Source organism: Clupea harengus, chromosome 5, assembly GCF_900700415.2.
Source record: "Clupea harengus chromosome 5, Ch_v2.0.2, whole genome shotgun sequence".
NCBI lineage: Eukaryota > Metazoa > Chordata > Actinopteri > Clupeiformes > Clupeidae > Clupea > Clupea harengus.
In genome coordinates, this window is record NC_045156.1 from 9,636,856 (window position 1) to 9,657,890 (window position 21,035).

The 21,035-nt window shown below is 40.3% G+C and overlaps 1 protein-coding gene across 1 annotated transcript in view; it reads left to right on the forward strand.

Moving 5' to 3' along the window:
• LOC116220468 (endothelin-3) overlaps positions 1–20,679 on the forward strand; it is a 30,380-nt gene extending 9,701 nt beyond the window's left edge. The window contains exons 3-4 of the mRNA XM_031567156.2: positions 488–637; positions 20,442–20,679. Of these exons, the coding sequence (XP_031423016.2) occupies positions 488–637; positions 20,442–20,679 (388 nt within the window). The remainder of the gene's footprint in view (positions 1–487; positions 638–20,441) is intronic.
• Positions 20,680–21,035: the final 356 nt, after the last annotated feature.

Sequence of the window (21,035 nt, forward strand, 5' to 3'; positions counted from 1 at the left end):
CTCCCTTTGGAGGTATCCTCAGGATGGCTAAGTTATTGTATGGACATCAAGCTTCTCTGCCTGGCCCAGTGGTGCATTGGGAGTTGTAGTCTTTATTCTACTACACAGGATCAAAACAGGTTTTTTGGCAACAATACATCCAGTATTCCTAAAACAAGTCTTTCGTCGGGGTCAAAATCATTCATGTACTTTTAGATATAGATACCACGCAGAGGTATGATCAAAATAGTTTAACTGCTCAAATAGACACGAGTAAGATGGGCTTCTCTATTTTTATTGGTTGTGAAATATTATGTCTCTCAGCCGCACTCAATGTAATGCCTTACTCATTAAACCATCTTTTGGTGCAGTTTTTTATTACTCTTTCAGCTTTTTATGTGTTTATATAACCAGGTTTATAAGTACTTTTTGGCTTCCTTGCCAAGTTGACTGGCGGCATTGGATTGACCATAATTGCGTGTCCCCTCCTGTGCTTTGGTGTTGGCAGGCGGATTGTGCCATACGGCATGTCCAGCTACCGAGGCTCTCAGCGGGCGCGTCGTTCAGCCCTGACCCTTGGGCCGACCCACACCAGCTCACCACGCTGTGTGTGTGCACAGCTGCAGGACTCCAAGTGCTGGACCTTCTGCAAGGAGAGGTAAGTGTGTGTGTGGGTGTGTGTGTGTGTATGTGTGTTACATAATCATAGTATCTATAATGCACAGTATTTGTTGACTCACAGAAGACCACTAGTCTGTTTTGTTGAGTGTTAAAATGTGATTTTGTAGTGTCTCGCATCTCTGGGCAAAGGCTGGAAAAATCTGGTACTCTGATTTGTCACACCAACAGCAACAGTGTACTTTTAATTGGAATGTGTTGACACAGCCGTGATATTGACTACTGGATATATATATATATACTGTATATATATATAACTTAATAATGTCAGCTCAAGAACAGGTGCGTTTTAGAAACCATCAGGTGCCCTGTATGACACACACCACTGGTTCTCTATGGGTTTGAGAATATGTTAAATATGTGCTTTGTGGAGTGGTTTAGCAGTTAAAGTTGACAGTCCAGATTTCGGTACTGTTCAGCCTATTCCAAATACATGTAGGCTTGAGGCACTCCAAAGCACTCCACAGAGGTTTTGGATCATGCACATCTTGCTAATTGGAGTTAGTTCATCGATCTGCTTGCCTAATCAGTTTAAGAAAATGGAGACAATCTACAATGGAACTCCAGCTGAAATTCTCACTTTGTAACAGTTACTGCCAAGTATTTGTCACTAGTCACAAAAGGAATATGAGCTGTCATTGTCCTTGATTACTGATTACTGATAATAATTATTTAAGTTTTTGGTCTTATATATTTGTGAATGCTCAAACGGTAACAACATGATTGCTTTGTTTAATCACTTGTTTTGTTTTGTTTGGACAGGGGAGATTCTCCATGACATTTGAAACTACCCAGTGCAAAGCGATATAAACACCCTCCAGGAATGTCCTCACATCTATAAAGACCCTTCTGTCCTGACACCTGGAAGTTGACCTCCTTCGGATCTTTCTCTTCCCTTTCAAGACTGCCCAGTGGGATTCATTTTAACAAGACAGAGGTTTACAAAAGGCTCCAAAGTAGAATGCTTTGGACAGCCTACTCAAGGAAGACAGATTGGAGACTGGCGGCAAGTCTGAGGAACCTGTTTGGGGTGCGGACATTTAAAAAGGACTGACCAGCACCATAGCTGTCAGCAGATGAGGAGAGGGGAGGACAGCTTCAATACTGAATGAAATATTTCTTTAACAAGCTTGAAATCTGTGTCCAGACATCAAAGAAAAAGGCCATATGGTTTAATGTCACAGACACACTTAGAGCTCTGGGGTTGTCTGGAAATAAGTGCCAAATGTTACTGATAAACAGGACGGTCATGGCTAAGGTGACATTCAAGAATGGATGCACATACTGAATAAGAAAGAGAATTATACAGTCATATGCAATGATATCCTCTTTCAAAATATCTGGTGTCTATCTTCTCGCACACATTTTTGTATTTTAGTTCAGGTAGACCTGCCAGAGTGTGTGTTATATTTTTATACTAATGTAAAAATGTGCAAAGCATGAATTATCTTATTTTAATTCAATATACTGTATAGCTATATATTTTGCTGGATTGTTATTATCTTTCAACTCAAATGCCCGCCCCCCCCACCCCACCCATCCTCAAGAAGCTTTTTCAAACGATAATAAAACTTTAGTTTTGTCAGGATGCTGGTTTAAAGGGGAAAGTTGATCCCTCTATCTGACAGAAGGAAGCCTTGCTTTCTGGCCCTTACTGGTCCTCATGTTTTGATAATACCAGCAACTCCATTTCCCTGTAGTGATTAACCCCCTTTCCTAGTCAAGTTCTGAAAATAATAAAACAATAGTATGGCAATACCTACAGTATGCATGTAGCCTGTTTTATTTCAGTAAATGTAACGCTAAACAGGTCACTGTAAGTTTGCAAAACTCGCCTCTCATTCATAGACCATAGAGAGAGATTTATATGAAAATATGACCTTGGAGTTTGTAGCTGATAATTACATATCATCTTTCATACAGCCATGCAGAATGTACTGTGGTTTCCTTATCAGTCCACACATGGTTATTCACACACAGTGCAGGGTTTATTTTATTTGCATGACTTTATACACAACTTGATAAAAATCTGTTGTAGCGAGTAAAAAAAGCCTGAGTCAGCATACAGAACAAAAGGAAATTATTTAAAGTTCGGATTTCTTCTCAATGTTGCAGTACTAACCTCAGCTCACTCCTCTTGTCTGGTCAGACCAAAGACTTCCCCACTACAGAGTCAAATATTTATTTTTCACTAAGGAAAGGGTTAAGGACAAACTGAACCTAAAGCACAACTGATTGAGGGGGCTGCAGGACTGTAATCACAGTAAAGACAGTAAAGACTCCAAACACAGAGAGAAACTAGCTACCATAGTCATTATTTTAGACTTTCACAGGGCTTCGGTTCTATGCTAAAGAAGCCTTATGTTTAAAATGCATTTTGAATGTTTGCTTGATTGTATAATATTTGAAAAGGGAACAACCACATACAAAGCATATTCCACAATGCATTTTATTTTCTATTATACTACCTAACGTAGTTCAACAGGGTTTCAGTTCTTGATTTTTAAAACACAGTAAACAACCTCACCATGTAAAGAACAAATTGAGCTGTAAAAATAAAAGCTACTATGAAACATCCTAAAAGTGAATTGTTCGCCAGTGTACAATTGGTGTTGGGGTATAACTTCATTTTTAAGTTGGTTGTGTTATTTTTGGTGATGTTTAAAACAGTTCAGACTTTAAATGGAATTTAAAACAAACCAACAATCCCAGAAATTCTGCTATTTCCTTGAATTTAAATAATTATACATGGCATAAACAAATACAAATATATTTTATACATATATCAGTTTATTCTGAATATTTATTTCAATGTTGCCTAGTTTACAGTTTATACCTGGCATTGTAACAATGCTGTGACAATGTTAACCCTCCTGTTATCTTTGGGGTCTCATTGCCCTCAGGCACATTTCAAAGGCTTAAAAAATATCGTTAATAATGTTTTACGGGCTTCATACTGTTTGGCTTTTCCTAATTCCATGAGATGTGTTGGGAAAATAGAATTTCAACTTGTCAACATCTGAGAGAAGCCCCTATGAAAAAAGTCACACGCTTTATCCTTGGGGTCTGAGAGACAACAGCAAAAGAAAAATATGACAAAATTATAATATTTTGTTTTCAGATGAACTAGGGATAGCCCTCCCACATAGGCGTGACAGTCCAATACACACATGCATGCACACATACATAAATACACACACACACACACACACACACACACACACACACACACACACACACACACACACACACACACACACACACACACACACACACACACAGACATTGGGTTGGGGTTCCGAAAACGAAAAAGATAAAAGGTTTATCAATTACACCCACTGATCATTTATATTCACTTTAATTTTGAAAGAAATTCAAATACTGCCAATGAAGGTTCCTGTCATGTGTCATGTTTTATCATGATTGATGATAGTGAGACTAAATGGCAGGTGTCTGTGGCTGGATCCTAATTTTTTTTTACAAATACACATACTTTTGCAGACACACATAGATCATCTGTACATTGTGTGAAAAATAGGGAAAACAAGAGACACTGGCTCTATGGTAATGTTTTGGACCAGGAATTGTGGGAAACCTGGGGTCAATCTGGAAGCGGTGTTGATCTTAGAGATGGTGGTGGTTGGGTGTTACTACTGTATATTTGTACATAGCTTGTTTGAACAATGATAAGCTCAGGGCACTACGCTACTCTCTGTTTCTATACCTTTTACCGAATGCTTTACTGTTCTTTTCAATATTGGGTCAGTTTGACACCAGGGATAAAGAGTGTTATTTTTCGTTGATCATAGATAATTTTAGTTTGAAAAATTTTGGACAGCAAAAAAGAAGTAGGAAATATATAAAAAATGAAGTGCTATGATAGTGTTTTACAATCCTTTTATTACATTTTCTATTAGGGATGCACCGATACCACTTTTTTACAAACCGATACGAGTACGAGTATTTTAATTCGTGTACTTGCCGATACCGAGTACCGATACCGATACTTCTTAGATTTGGTCTCCATGAAAGTGCAATTAATTCGGAGGCAGATTTTATTTTATCCTCTGCAGATTATGTCAAGCCTATAGTACAAAATTAACAGAAGGCTATCCCAAGCCAAAAATAAACAGAGCTTTCTGGTTTTAACACACAAAAAAAGCCTTCAAACAGACAATATCATCACATGAGACAAAATGCAAATATAACCATATAAAGGCAATTCAATTTGCTGCATAGTTAACAACACAGTCTGCTTAACAAAAAGTGAACAGAACTATTACTGGATTAGCACAAGAGCACATTTCAGTTACAAAAGGATCAGAAGAATCTCCTGCTCAAGTACACAAACAATCACTTAACCTATGTGGCACAGTCTTTCTCTCTACCTCTCTCTCTGTGTGTGCGTGCGCGTTTTTTTCTTTTGCAAGACGTCAGTTAAGATTGGTTGCTTCGGTCTTGCGCCACTAGCATCAGTGAACGCTGTGTACTTAGCACTATGGTGTGTCTTCAGATGTTTAATGAAATTGCTTGTGTTAAACACTTAAAGTGTGTTAAAGTACTTTCCTTTCCGCCCCTCCACACCGTAGCAGTGCAGATCTTACACTGTGCCTTACTCCTGTCGTCGTCATTTATCTTAAAATGAGCCCAAATCGCCGTTAAGGCAGCTCAACGGAATTGCTAATCGCTAACGAGATGCTAGCAGCTAAATTTAGCGAAACCTGTATACTGAAATACTTTGACACTATGACAAACTTTCCTAACACAGTCAAACATCAAGCAAATGCAACACAAGACGGCAAATAAGCTACTTACTAGTCTGGCAGAGAGTGGTAGGACAGGTAGGACAATAAATCACATTTTGTGTCAGCATAGCCCGGCCAGTTTGATTCAGTGAAATACTGATGAGTGGTATCGGTGCTTGGTATCGGCAATTCAAAACGAGTACGAGTACGAGTATTTTAACGAAGTATCGGCACCGATACTGGTATCGGTATCGGTGCATCCCTATTTTCTATTAATTTCATACCAAATGCGCACCTAGATTGTTTTTAAACAGATGTGTTAAAATATAGTCATACTGGATGTACTGATGTAAAATAAAGTCAACAACTCATATTATTATCAATCTTCAGCACTGCTAAATTGGCTGTGGTGTCTGAGACCCCAAGGATAAGCGAAGTGAAGTCGATTTGAGGAAACAGGAGGGTGAAGAGGGCAGTATCCTATAGTTAGAATAGTACTGAGGCCATGCACTAACATAACAGGAGGGTTAAGAAGTCAGTATCCTATAGTTAGAATGGAACTGAGGCCATGCACTAACATAACGTGCTGTAGAGCTACAAGAGTATGATCACCCACTGTTGCATACTGTAGTTCCATCATCGTGCAGCTTATGTCTTAACACAGTCCTCCAGAAGTACCCAGAGATTCAGAGGTCGGTGGTTTGATGGACACAATGTGATGTGATGTATTGTATCCACACACTGAAAGATAAAGCAGCATGTTAAAGTGCCCAGTTTTATGCTCCGAATGGGAATCTGACATGTGGAAGAGAGGGTCTGTAAATGTGTTCCAGGGAGATAGAAGGACCTCAGTCGGGTATATTTTTGCAAATGTTCAGATATATAAAATACATTTTCTTGTGGACTGACGAAATGATGTATTGTTGATTGCTCTTAGTGACATCAGTTGTAAGTGGGGCCTTCAAGTCACCCTCTACTATTCCTCAGCAAGTCTGCAGGCTCACAAACAATTGTGTTCTCTGTTTTCGTGTGCGTTACAAAACGAATTCTGTCATACTAACAAATATAGACCACAAGCCCGGGTGCCTAGCGTGGAAATGTAAAATTCTAAATTATTTTCTATCGTTTCTTTTTCCAAATCATCCCAAACATTTGGCCTCAGTTTCAACACTGTGGTATTCTACTCCATGTTTTAACAGTGACAAACTAGCAAATATTCTTGACCCCAATTACAAACACAGTTTGTGAATATTCACGCACAGACACTGTTGATGTTCCAACCGCAAAAATGCAATTTTGCTGGGCTACTCAAAGTTCTACAAATAAAACAGTGCTCTCCTACGCCTCGGACCAATTAGCCACGGCCAGTGTCCAGCCAGCTCCAGTGTGCTGGTAAAACAACGGTACAACCATGGTGTTTTCATATTTCTGCAACATCTAAATCCCCCGTATACATTGCTGGCCTACAGTATTAACAGTACCACTAGGAAATACTTAAACATGACTAAATTACATATTCACACTTTATTTTAGTCCTTACCTGAAACATGCAACCACCACAAACACATAAGAAGGGCCCCTCGTTTCTCCTCAATCTTTCGGTGTGTGCTAGCCAACCTTTAACTGTCACTGAAACACCGCACAACTTAATATTCACTTTAATAAAAGAAATCCAGAAAGACAAAGTGGTTCTGTCCCAGGGAGAGTGCAGTCTGACTATTGTGAAAGTGCAGAGACTGTTGTTTCTGAATGTTCACTGAATATGCCCCTCGTGGATTCAGGAAGCAGAATATGTCTGAAGAGAGTGAGCCTTCCACCATTGCCATGGCAATATGTCTGAAGAGAGTGAGACATCCACCATTGCCATGGCGTATGATGGAGAAGGGCATCATGGGACCAGTATGTAACCAGTGACGTGTGTAATTCTGTCTGGGGAAAGAATTGATCACCAAATTACAGACAGCCTCGTGGGATAGCAAAACAGAATTATGGGATAAGATAGAATAATAGGGAGAAACATATCAGATATGTTTACATTAGAAACTTCACATGCCACTGACCTTTACCCTAATTCAGTTCGGCAGATACTTTGGGGGAAAAAAGAGATTGCTGAATTCTTAAACCTATGAACTCGGTCAGATACAGGAGGATCTAATGGACTTTTTGTGGTTTGTTGCTCACCAACAGCAGCAGTAGGGAAGATAGGAGACGGATTGTGATATTACATAAATGATGAAATGAAATAGAATGGAAGTTTTGTAACCTGGGATAAAGAGGAAAATGAACGTTCCGCACAAGATAAAATGTGAACAAACCAAACACTTTAAGCACCATAATCTAATAAATATCTAGTGAACAGCAGGATATTGTCTCGGGGCAATCTTTATTTAACCACAAGCCCCAATTTCCCTGTCAGTTTGTATAAATCAGGGGAGTCGAGGGATTGCAAAAAAAGAAAAGAAAACCACACAAACACACACACTGGTTTGGTCAGTTCTCCAGTTAAATCTGCTCTCCAAAGGCTTTGCTGGAATCATCTAATGTCAAGATTGACTTGGAGTAAAACACAGAGCAGATTAATTAATCACTTGTACAGAGTGGATCTTTGTTTTTAACACCTGGAGAAAAGCTCACCTCCATAACCTAGTGGAGATGACAATCCTTCCCTCCATTTTTAGTTTTTAGTTTTTGTTTTGTTGGTCTTTGCCCTATGTAAAGCATCTTTGGGTACCTAGAAAAGGTCTATATAGGTTTAAAGTATTATTATTATTGGATATTCTCAATGACACTGTTGTTTCATGTTCTGGTTTGTTTTGTTTTATGACTCTTCTGAAGTTCCATAGCAACTTTAAATATATGTTCAGCTTATAGTATTGTGTCTGTGGTATCTCATGTTTACTAAACTAACATTACATCAAGAGTTAGTCATGTTTTAAGGAATATACATTTAAAATGAGTTTAATTTTGAGCTACTGGATTGTCCCTGTTAGTATGGGGATGCATAGTTTAGTAAGTGCTACCGCCATGAGTTACACTAGCAATCTATATTATTTTTTTCATGGGGAATCAAACCCAAGACCTTAGTGTTATCAGAACATTGTTCTATCAATTGGAATACAGGGACCCACATTCAAATCGGCAAAGCAACTTCAAAATAACAAAATCACAATACAGGTAGATTAAACCACGCATGATGTCAATGCTATACTATGAAATGACAACCATCCATGTTTAGGTGGTTATTTGTGGGAAAACTAAAATGCAAACGATTAATGAATTGACTGAATTGGGACTGAATTAATAGATTAAATAAAAATGAAGAGATCTTGTTTAAAAAACGGGCTTCTTTTTTACTTTCAGATGAATTAGGAAGAATTGCAGAAAAAATTAAAAATAAGATGAAGATGCAGATGCAGATATTTCATAGAAATTTGGACTGCTGGGCTCAGGTGTGCTACTGTGCTACTGACTACTCAGAAAAGAAGTGACACCATGTTGGCTCACAGCCCTTCACCATGCTCAGGTTTTGGAATCACACCATGTCAACATATCTCATAAAGTGCCATGTATACAAGTGGTCATTAAGTGGTTTCGGTCAAACCACAGGCATTACTGCTGGGAGTGTGGTGTTACTAAGGTAGCATTCAGACATTCAATTATGCCCAGGAAACTAATAAATACATTCCTGTTGTCGTCCAGGATCTGGAACATAACAGCACCGTTGACTCAGCTGACTGGTGAAACAGCCGACTATAAAAGATTGTGGAAGAGTAATGTTTGAGTGTAAATGCTATGAAAAGAAATACCTCTGTATTTGAATAAAGAGGAGTAGCTGAGATAGACTGAGAAACAATCTGGAACAGTCACCAAACACAGTCTTTAGAACCGACAGCAAAGAGATGTACCCTTATGGGTCCAAGATTGAGCCTATATTCTGCATAAAGATGGAGTAACCAACAGGTTTGCCTTTGATTCAATCTGTAATGTGGCCAATCTGTCGTTCGGCCAAGACACCTACCATCAAGGTTTTGGGAAAATGCCCACCTTGTAGTTTTATAGCAGTTCTAGAATTTTTTTTTGTAAATGCTATTTTGTCTTTTTGTTGCTCAGCATTGAAAAGGTAGATGCCAAAAACGTACCCGCGTATTAATAATCATGTCTTTCTTATGAAAAGAAGCATTATCTTCAGTCTTTCACTGACTGTGCGCTGAACTTGATAACCTACTTAGTAACACAAAACAGTTCTGAGCTTTAAGGAAAACAGCCCACCTACACCTAAACACTCAGGAAATGAGCTTCAAGGAAAACAGCACACCTCACCTACACCTAAACACTCAAGAAATGATCTTTAAGGATAACAGCACACCTCACCTACACCTAAACACTCAAGAACTGTCAGGATACATTTGCATTGTCATCCATCTGCATCTCATCGAAGTGAGATGCGTGGCCCTTAATTGATTAGACTTTCCACAGTGAAGTCCTCCTGCAATCTGTAACCCCAGTTTATCCACAACACAATGACTCCAGCATGATCAGGGCCTCTCTAGACTGGAAGAATGACTTGGCCTTGACACAAGCACATCCAATAGACACCACCTCTTCTTGGCCTCCACAGCAACAACATCCCGACTGAGGAGCGTGAACCGTAGGTTTTAAGTGGAGGCGACGCATCAACTACAACACACTCACAGATTTCCTCCGGAGAAATGAATTCTTTCCACGACATTCATCTAACCTTTGCAGGAGATTCAACCGTCTGTGTCTTTTGCATAGATTTACACATTTATTAGAATGTCGAGATTCTCTCCGACATCAATGGCAGGGTGAAAACTCGCTTTTAGACATTAATTATGACCTGAGTTCCCTGTGTTAACCCCCTTCCCTACTCCATACAGCTGCAACCTGCTGCCAGAGCCTTCATGCATCTTTCCACTGCAGGAAGTCGTTGGAACTTAAACGTTTACAGGAACGGCCCACTGCTCAGTCCTTTTTATCTTTTTCATTGGCACCGCTGTGCAGGAACATCAAGCTGACATAACGTAATAATTTTGCCCTTCTATTGTGACGTCAATTCCTAGCATAACAAAACAACGATATATTTCTCCAGGGGCATCCTTAACAATAAATCGTTCTAGGATTACCCCAAGGTTGGGTAGATAGAGTTGCTTTCTTCTTCTCACGCCGCAGTTAAACAATCAGCGTCAAAAATCACTGCAAGCCACACCCATCGGTTCAAGCCACACCCATCGGTTTCAGGGCTGCACAGAAGTTCCTACCCCCAAGTAGGGACTTATTTCACCCCGGAGTAGGTACTTATTTCTACCCCAAAAATGACCGTGAAAGGGATCCTACAGGGGCGGTTCCTGCAGTCGAAAGACGCACAAAGTTGCGGACCACCCTAAAACAGCCTACTAGCTCCTGCAGTGGAAAGGTGCCTTTAGTTCAGAGACCTCCCACAGGGACTGTTTATCACTTGTGTTAAGTACACCTATGCATCAAGTCTGAGTCAGAAAACAGAGAGAGAGAGAGAGAGAGAGAGAGAGAGAGAGAGAAATATAATTCTAAAGTACATTAAGTCCTTGGTAGCTCAGCCAAAAAGAACATTGTGGCATATCAATGAAAATTATAATGTTTCCTAAAAACAAAACAAAACAAACTTTCCCAAAATCACCTCTTAAAATATTTAAAGGACCAACTTTGGTAATGGTAAATTATTTAAGAATTGGCCTCCCTTAAATGTCAAGCAGAAGTGTGATTGGTAGGTTTTGTATGTCATTCAATAAGTACATTCTGTTCAAAGCAAGATGTTCTTAGGCAGGTTCATATATAATGTGATATAATCAGACTCTACGCCAAGTCAGAAGTCTGGCTCATAAGATGCAAATATATCACAGGCTATAGTTCAACCATATGATTTCCAGGCTATATCTTTAAAGATGACACACACACATGCTGTGCTTTTGTTTATTTACGGATTAGTGCTGACAGCAAGAATAGCGGGGAATGAGAGTCTGAGAATAGCAGATGTTTCCTCCTGGGCGGTTATTGTGGTTGTCATGACAATCATAGATCTCTCTCTCTCTATAAAATCCAGGCAGTAAGCCAAACCCTTCTATACAATTGTCATACTCTCATTTACAACGGCCTGTATTTTGTCTGAAATGTGGTTGTAAATTAAGCTGAAATGAATGAAATGCAGAACACTGTGATTCTAGGTAAATTGCAAAATATGTCGTAAACAGTTAAATAATTCATGAAACATTATTCAGCTGTTTAAGGTGCACCATGCTTGGGATGACAGCAGTTGCTTTTCCATTTCACAGATATCCCTAGAGAAGTTGACATGGGTTACCTTCATAAGGCATGAGGAAAATATCCACATTGCTACGCTCATTTCACAGATGTCCCTAGAGAAGAAGTCATGGGTTACCTTCATAAGGCATGAGGGGAAATATCCACATTGATACCTTTGTCTGTTTTTGAGAGTTTCTCAGTAGATCTAAGTTGGAGTTGGAGCTGGAGGATCTAACCAAACAATAGTGCATGCTTCTAACCAAACAATAGTGCATGCTTCTAGCTCCCTGACTCGCCAGATATCTGGCACATCAATCATTACAATCTTTTTATTGCTTATCTCCACTCACTAAACAAAACCAAACATGTTTGAATATCTCAAAGTGTACACACATTTGAGCCAGTCAGTGAATACAGGCTGGAACCAACATGGATCATGGAAGAGGCCAATACTCCTTTGTTCTGCCAGGCAAATCAAGCAAGTAATTCCCGACATGGCAAACAAGTTTGACGGCAAAGCGTAACTTAAGTTTGGCTTGTCTTAATATGGCACAGCAAGGCTTAGTGAAAGTGTTTGCCACTTTGTCACGCTTTCTTTGTCACATCACGTTCACCATCTTTTGTCGGCTGCTGTGACAGGTACACCTTAAGTGAATAGTGACTTTCAATGATTTTATTGTAGCTCACAATTGAAGGAGGACTCAGCTCTGCATTTAAGTGCATTTGAAGCCAGCTGACGCCCACTGTAGAAGGGAAAGCTCCACCACTAGGGGTGCTGACGAGCCCCATGCAGTCCGGTCCAGTGAGGACCCTACCTGGCTTGAGGGCGTCAGAGTGGCTGGAAAAAGAAAATGTTGACTCTGTAAGTTTGTGCAGACAACCACAACCACGGATTAGAGAACACCACTTTTGTCGGTGGATCGGGCCGGCTGTCATATCATCATAATATGTCAACCTCCATCCGCAGGCAAAGCAAGGCCAGATGAATTCATTAAGGTGGGGGTATACGATTTCCACATTGTGGTTAAACCCAAGAACCAGGCCGAGGGGAACTGACTATTACTGTTCCCCAAGGGCACATCTGCCTGAGGACTTCTCTCCCAATGGTCTTTTATAGGAGGAGGATGAAAAGAGAAAACAGCCAATTATTGTCAATATGGATTCGCTCGACAGATGTGGCACCACATGCTGGTTACCTGAGTGTTTAAGACTTTGACCTTATGAAGGGAAATATTACGTCTTTATTTTCCTTCGTGTGCATCACAGGAACTCAGGGTTGGCAGTTCTGTGTGAACCGAGTGGGCTCGTGTTGCTTGTCAACGTTTTTCAAAAACAGTTGAAGTTTTATGGCGGTGGTAGTCATGGTGATAAGTGTCATGTCAATGCAAATAAAAATAAAATAAAAACACAATCTGAAAAGACTCCACTGATAACTCTTAACTGGTTGATTAAGAGAAAAGAAAGGACATAGCATAGAAGCACAGAATTACATTTTAACCCAAGAAAAATGACCTCATATTAATAAACGTATTTGCATTTCAACACTAATCAGGGATAACATATCATCTTACTTAAGCAATAAGGTACTCGAGGCAGTACTGTATCGTCAATAATGTACTGTGCAAGGGTTTGCCGGCCCTCCGCTTCGCGTCGGGCCTAACAACACCCTTGAACAGTACATTATTGACGATACAGTACTGCCTCGAGTACCTTATTGCTTTTATAATACGGTTGCCAGCAACATTATGAATAGTAACTAAATAGTAAGCTGCCTTTCAGCACAAAATAGTTGTAATAGCCACCAAACGTTGTGTATCGCATTTCAGTAGCCTAGACTCTAGAGAAAATAGTCCCCGAATGTGTAGCTGTTGCTATGCAACAGACAAACAGCATTGGGAACATCACGTTTGTTAGCCTACACTCTCCTGTAAGCTAAAGTGGTATAAGCTAGCGAGCTGTTTACGGTCACAACCCACAGAAAGTTCAAAATGCCCGGGATATGTTGTGCTGATGGATGCGACAACAGTAGCCAGAGAAAACCTAGATATACAATTGATACAATCATGAATAATTGCTGTGTCTTGTTAGAGCTAAACTCTCCTGAGCAAGCTAGAGTGCTAATAACTAGCAAGCTGTTTAGCCCTTTGGGATTTGGCTACAACTCGTTAGCCCATATTGGCACTCTTGCTTGCTCAGGAACGGTTAGCTTTGATAAGATCCAGGATACATGTCCTGTGATCTCATACATATTGTTTTTGTCTCCAAATGCCATATCTTGGTGTCGTTCACCCATCCTGCAACTGCATATTGAAAGGCATCTCTACTCTTGAAATATCCGGTTTATGGGGATGGATTATGTACAAGATAAATGTAAATTTGACCTGTCGAAAGCTTTTGATACAGTAAACCATGAGATACTTTTTGGCAAACTGAACTCCCTGGGATTTGATAATGTCTCCCTCAGATGGTTCAAAAACTACTTCACGGGTAGAACACAATGTATAGATGTTGCAGGCCTTACATCTGAGGCCCTAGTAATTAATTCTGGTGTCCCTCAGGGCTCTATTTTAGGCCCGGTATTGTTCTCACTTTACATTAATAATATCTGTGACCATCTAGAACATTGCAAAGTCCATTTTTATGCCGATGATACAATTTTGTATGCCTCAGCGCCCTCTATAGATCAAGCAGTTTCAAACCTTCAACATGCTTTTGATTGTGTACAGGATTCCCTAAAGTCCCTCAAATTGATGCTGAATGAGTCTAAGACTAAATTCATGATTTTCTCCAATGGTAGAAATAATGTCCCCTCCACCCATAGGATATGCACCCGTTCTGGGACTAATATTGAGCAAGTTCCTTGCTATAAATACCTAGGTATCTGGCTAGATGATAGGCTGTCATTTAAATCACATGTTCTTGACCTAGCTAAGAAGGTTAAAATTAAACTGGGTGCTCTTTATAGAATAAGATCTTGTTTTACTTTTGAAAACCGAATGGAAATAGTGCAATCAACAATTTTGTCAGTTCTTGACTATGGTGACATTGTTTACATGTATGCTGCACCCTCTACCTTAAAACTCCTGGACTCTGTTTACCATAGTGCTATTCGCTTTGTTACAGGAGACGCTTTCAGGACCCACCACTGTAACTTATACAAGAATGTTGGTTGGTCCCCTCTAGCAGACAGGAGGGAAAAACACTGTCTTTTATTTGTTTATAAAGCCTTAGTGGGAAAACTGCCTAATTATCTCATGTCACTTTTAAAATTAAAATCCATCTGTCATAATACACGGTCACAGAGCCTCATCTCCCTTGAAATCCCCCTTACAAAAACTAATATAGGTAAAATAGCTTTTAAGTTCTTTGCTTCCCATAAATGGAACACTATTCAAGTGGAGTTGAAATTAACCAAGTATTTGTCTGTCAACCAATTTAAGAGCCTTTTAGATAATAAGGATGTGCCTCAATGTTGTTGTTTTGAATGATTCTCTGATTTAATTTTTTTACTTTATGTTATTTTATTTATTTATTTTTTATGCTTAATTTCTGAGTTGTTTGGTGTGTGTTTTTTTTTTTTAAATGTATTTTGTCTGTTTCGTTTTGTTGTGGTTTGTTTATGTATTGTTCTTCTGTACTATGTGGCCTCAATCAGGGCATTGCTGCAAAAGAGCCCTGTGCTCAGTCAATTTCTCCCTGAATAAACAATGATGATGATGATTGATGATGAAATGTCGGGAAAAGAAAGTTGGGGCAGATGCTTTGCAAAAACACAGAGGAATTGCTAATCGCTAACGGCTAGTAGCATGCTAACCTTTGATAGGTGCTCATACACCTCGCAAATCCTCTTAGACGTATTTTTCAGTTACAATAATGGGGTTTTTATATTTTACAGTGTCTATTTCTCGGTAACTTTCTAAAAATCTACGCAAAAAAAAGTAAAACTTAAAACTTTTAGGTACAAATAAGATGATCTACGGAGATTTGGTCCGCCATTTTTTCTCTAACTAAGGTAGTATATTTCGAGTGCGCACTGATATGGAACGCTCAGGTAAATGTAAACAGCTGTACAGTACATTATGGCTCAATACAGTACACCCCGTGACCTCCTTTCAACCAATCAGAATGCCTGATTTCATCTACCAGTATTATAATAAAATATAACAGTACCTGCTCACAGTCCAAAATTGTGGAGCAGCAGCAGCAGTTACTCTATAATGAGCATGCAATTTAAAGATAATACTTTCACAGGCATACTCCTGCACCCGTTTTCCTGCCAAAAGATGCAATTTGCACATTTTTTGGTGAATGTGCTGCTTGCCTGTGGGTTTGGCTCGGGAGTGGTTTTATGTTGTTTATGATGGGTCTGTTGGGCGAAGCAATCGTAACCACGGAATCCAGTCACTCCAAGGGTCAAGGGTCACACAGACTGAAAGTGAGACTAGTGAGTGAGTGTCTCAAATTGTACAACAATGTGTCTGAAATTCTATTAGTCAGTGGAGGTGATAAACAAGGTGTGTCCTGTCAAATGCAGGCATTTGTGGTTGCGATTTTAGACTCAATTCCACATTTCTTTCATATTGTGACTGCCTCATGACCATGAGACTATCTCAGTGGTGAATCATTCACACATGATTCCCAACAATGCTAGACCTGAAATGTATGAGGTGCTGAGCTTTTGAAGAAATATGTTGCCTTTCAAAATGACAAGCTACGTCTCAAGAGATTGTATTCAGTGAACTGATATGAAATAAAGAACGTATTACTGCCCTGCCCTCCATACAAAAAAGCGTCCAACTCAGTTGGCAGGCAAGAAGATGGTCTGAACATTTTTTCCCTTTTTCTTTTTCAGTCCTTCCACTTCTTCCACCAGCTTTCGTCTGCTGGAAGCTTCCTTGAACATTGCTGGGGTTTTTACAACTGGAATGTTGGCACTGACAGTAATCAACTCTGATTGGTGCAAAAGATGCACCCAAGGCAACAGTGATTGTGTTATTATCCTGACAGGAAAATATCCCTTCGGGAACAGCCATCCGTTGGGATAATATTTCCTGATATAAGTTTTCCAGGCCTGTGGTTGCAACCCGGCTGTCATGATTAACAACCACGGGCAGAACTAACTAGAAAAAAGAGGACAGAGTTCAGAGGCTAAGGCTGTTTAGTTTCTTGAAGCACAGGATGACCTCTGTGACCAGCAGAGTGTGTAATTGTTGTCTAAGGCCAAGCAAAGTCCATGTGCATGATAAAGACATGAATATTCACATACATAATCTACTTATTGGTGTCTGATGACAACTTCCCCTTTGTCTAAGTCGATACTCTAAAGTGTATTCAAACTGATCTGGAATCTGTACTGGAACTCACCTGCCTGTGATAGTAGGAGTGTGTTGGACTCACCTGCCTGTGATAGTAAGAGTGTGTTGGACTCACCTGCCTGTGATAGTAGGAGTGTGTTGGACTCACCTGCCCGTTATAGTAAGAGTGTGTTGGACTCACCTGCCCGTGATAGTAAGAGTGTGTTGAACTCACCTGCCTGTGATAGTAAGAGTGTGTTGAACTCACCTGCCCGTGATAGTAGGAGTGTGTTGAACTCACCTGCCTGTGATAGTAAGAGTGTGTTGAACTCACCTGCCCGTGATAGTAAGAGTGTGTTGGCATTTATCAGATAATTTGCAAACTCTGTCCTCATTTCTCCTCATCCCCCACACTGAGCTAAGACTGTGGCATCTGTTTTATGAAAGGAGAAAGAGAGAGATAGACAGACAGAAAGAGAGAGATGGAGAGAAAGAAAGAGAGGGAAAGAGGGTGCATTCCTCTCAGGTTGGGTCATGCATCACTGGCACAGACGTTGGCTTCGTATGATCACATCTGACAAGAGCTCTTGGCCCCAAGTTCTAAGTTGGCGGAGACAACGATGTACTTCACAAAAATCACCCAGTGCTCTTTAATTCAGCTCAAAACAAGCCCCTTTTCCTGCTAAGAGAGCATGGCACTCTAACTTGTTCATGTTCACCCATCTATCGTCCATCAAGTGTAAATTACCAGGAAATGAAATAATCGCCCGCAAAACAATATGTGATTATTTGTGCAAAATACCAACATTCAACAAACTGTGTGACTTTTACATGAGATAATGGATATCAACAGTCAATTGGAAGGATGGATGGATGGATAGAAGGATGGATGGATGGATGAATGGAAGGGATGGAAGAGATGGATGTCATTCGACTGCTACAAATTTGCAGATGATGAACAGGTTTTGTAAATCTGCCATCATCACTCTATCTGCCAGTTTAACAAAGACTAGCATTAGGCATCACACCACTTACAATCATAACTATGGAAGGTTTTCTGTTTTAGACCTATAATCTATAAACTACTAAATCCTTGTCAGCTAGCCCTCATTCTGAACTACCTGTCAAACAACTGGCAAACTAATGTAATCCTCATCTCAACCTCAAACCTGGCCTTAAGCATAACTATTACCATAATCCTTACCAGGGGCGTTGCTAGGTCTAAATAAATGTGCTTCACTATGATAGCTATCAGTATGTCTAAGGTGTCAGTTATCATTATCCTTCAGAAAAACAAAACACACCCTTGCGTAAACAATAATACAGGATAGGCGCAAGGAACATGGATAGGGATGGATAGTGTTGCCATTTGTCTGTGCAAAACACTCTGCAAGGAGTGTGAACTCTTCCCGCTATGCGCACAATAAATTAAATTGCAACTTAATAAAGCACCTGATGTAAGCTGATGAATCAGCATTTATGTCAGTAGATCCTATCAGTACAAAGCTTAATGAGATCTACTGTGCACCAACCAGGCCAAGAAGCTGTTTGTGTAACCTGTGCCATGCTTATTACTGTGTGTGTGTGTGTGTGTGTGTGTGTGTGTGTGTGTGTGTGTGTGTGTGTGTGTGTGTGTGTGTGTGTGTGTGTGTGTTTGTGTGTGTGGAGTCCCTGTGACATCCCGGACAGTAGGCCTAACCCCAACTCTATGTTTATTTGTATTCCTGTCAAAAGAGTGCCAGCACATTGAAACACTTCCATCAAAAGGTTGCAGGTGATGAACAGGTTTTGGAAATCTGCCATCCTCACTCCATCTGCCATTTGCCGGAATTCTGCCCTCATCACCCATCAACAAAGAGGACTTCCTGACAGCTGACACCTTCACAGGCACAGGTTTTCCACTGCAAGAACTGATTTAGGGTAGCCTGCACCTTTGCACGTGTTTCAACCATAGGAACCATCTCTGTAGACCCTCTTTCAGGGCTATTTTCAGGGGGAAAATAAGTACTCACTCCTGGGTAGGTACTTCTGTGCAGTGATGGTTTACACTTATTGGTTAAACGCGATATAAGTGGAAGATAAGAAGCGCCATTTTTAAAACAAGCAGAGTTTACACTGGGAATAGGAGGAGTTATAGCTTACAGAGTTAACATGTTGTGGTAACTGTCACTGAATGAACGCAAACAAAATGTCAGCTGGAATTTAGGCTTCAATTAATCAACAGTGGTGCTTGGTGGTGCTGTGCTTTCTTCATTTATCAAGTTATCACAGCTGCCATAAAGCCATTTACCCAAGTGTGAGCGACTTTATAGCTAAATCCAACTGTTGACTCGATTTTGAGGTAATCCTAACATTATCTAGGAATTGTCTGGTTTAACGGCATTAGAAGAGAAATATATGAATGTTAGAAGAGAAATATATTGTCATTTTGCCATGGCCTGAATTGACGCCGCGACTGAAGAGCTAAATGATTAGGCCACGTCGATTTGTAGGTCTGGTTGCTCCTGGAGAAGCCAGAGACAAAAAGGACGGAGCATACCTATAAACCTTCAAGCCACTTGAAAGTCCCACGAGTTCCTTTGGTGGAAAGGCGCCTTTTTTACAGGGGAGGCCTGCATCGGATCCTCCGGGCCAGATAGGGCCCCTCTAAGGCAATCCGCCCTGGAATGCCCCTGGCATGTGGGCACATTAATGAGCAGCTTGTTTGAAGAGTTGCTTTGGACCATGTTGTAAGGCCAAAGTTCTTCCCAAAACAAACAATATCAGTAATGTTCCAGAAGGCAAAAAGTGGTTATTCTTTTGCTAAATTTGATACACGGTTTATTTCTCAGGCTTTGCTGATAATTTTCTTGTTGATTGGGTTCCTCTAGTATTGTTTCAGGAGAGTCTCTGTGCTGTGTTAGTGGTGAGGTTCACTGATTCAGAGGGAGAACGCAACAGCATGAGCCACTTGAATGAAGGACTGTATTTTTTAAACTTTCATCTCGATGAATGTGATGTGAGCTTGTTCCAACAACAATTTTAAATCATGGTGTTGTTTTGCCACCACTCTGCTGTGATTTTGCATTAGTACCAGTGTAGCTCATCCAACTCCATATACTGAGTCTTTATTGATGGTGGAGTGGTTTTATTATTTTTATTTATGAAAACCCACATCTGCATTTTGGTATTGACATTGCATAGTCTGGGGTATATACATTTACCCTAGTCACAAACGTATGTAGATAATACACTAGGCATCAGTGTATTTCGTATACTAGTGTACACTCTAGTACATTTAAAATAATGAAATATGGATGGAAATGGTATATATTAAATAATGCTGTGTTATCACTGTAACTTATGTTGCTAAAATAAAAGAGCAACACCATCACAGTCCCCACTAGAAAGTGAAATGTTGAACCCCCAACCCCTCTCACTCAACTTAATTTCTAACTTGTTTGTTCAGGAACCCAAACCGAACTCTGCCAAAGCCTGTCCAGGAGACGCTGTCCGAGGCAGAGTTATATCCCCCCGTGCCCATCCTTGCACAGACAGGACGGCAACATCCCTGTCTGCACCCACTGGACGAGGTAAACGGGATTAACCAGCCTGTCTTGAATATCACTGGACATGCCGGGAAGAGGAGACCTGACACTCAGCAGCTGGGTGTCTTTGAGGAGGACTTAGTCCCCTCAGCGAATTAGGAATGTTTTGTTGTCATGAGTCCAGTGTCTGAACAATCAGGAGAGTTTTGAGAATCCAGACCACTCAGTTTTCTCCAACATCAGCAGTCGCACACAATGGTGCCTTTGTTCATCCACAGGGGTCACGGCATGGACAGGTTACGCCTTTTCCCATCAATGACCCTGTGCAGTAGAATTCAAAGTCGCAAGGGTGGCTGGCTGGGCCTCAAACACATGGTATATTAGAGAGTGGCTGGCTGGGCTGTAAACACATGGTATATTAGATTATTGGACATCATATGGCAGCACAGTGCACTTTTGTTTGTTTGTTTGTTGGAAAATAGACTTCTATTTACCTAAGAGACTGCAAGCTGGCA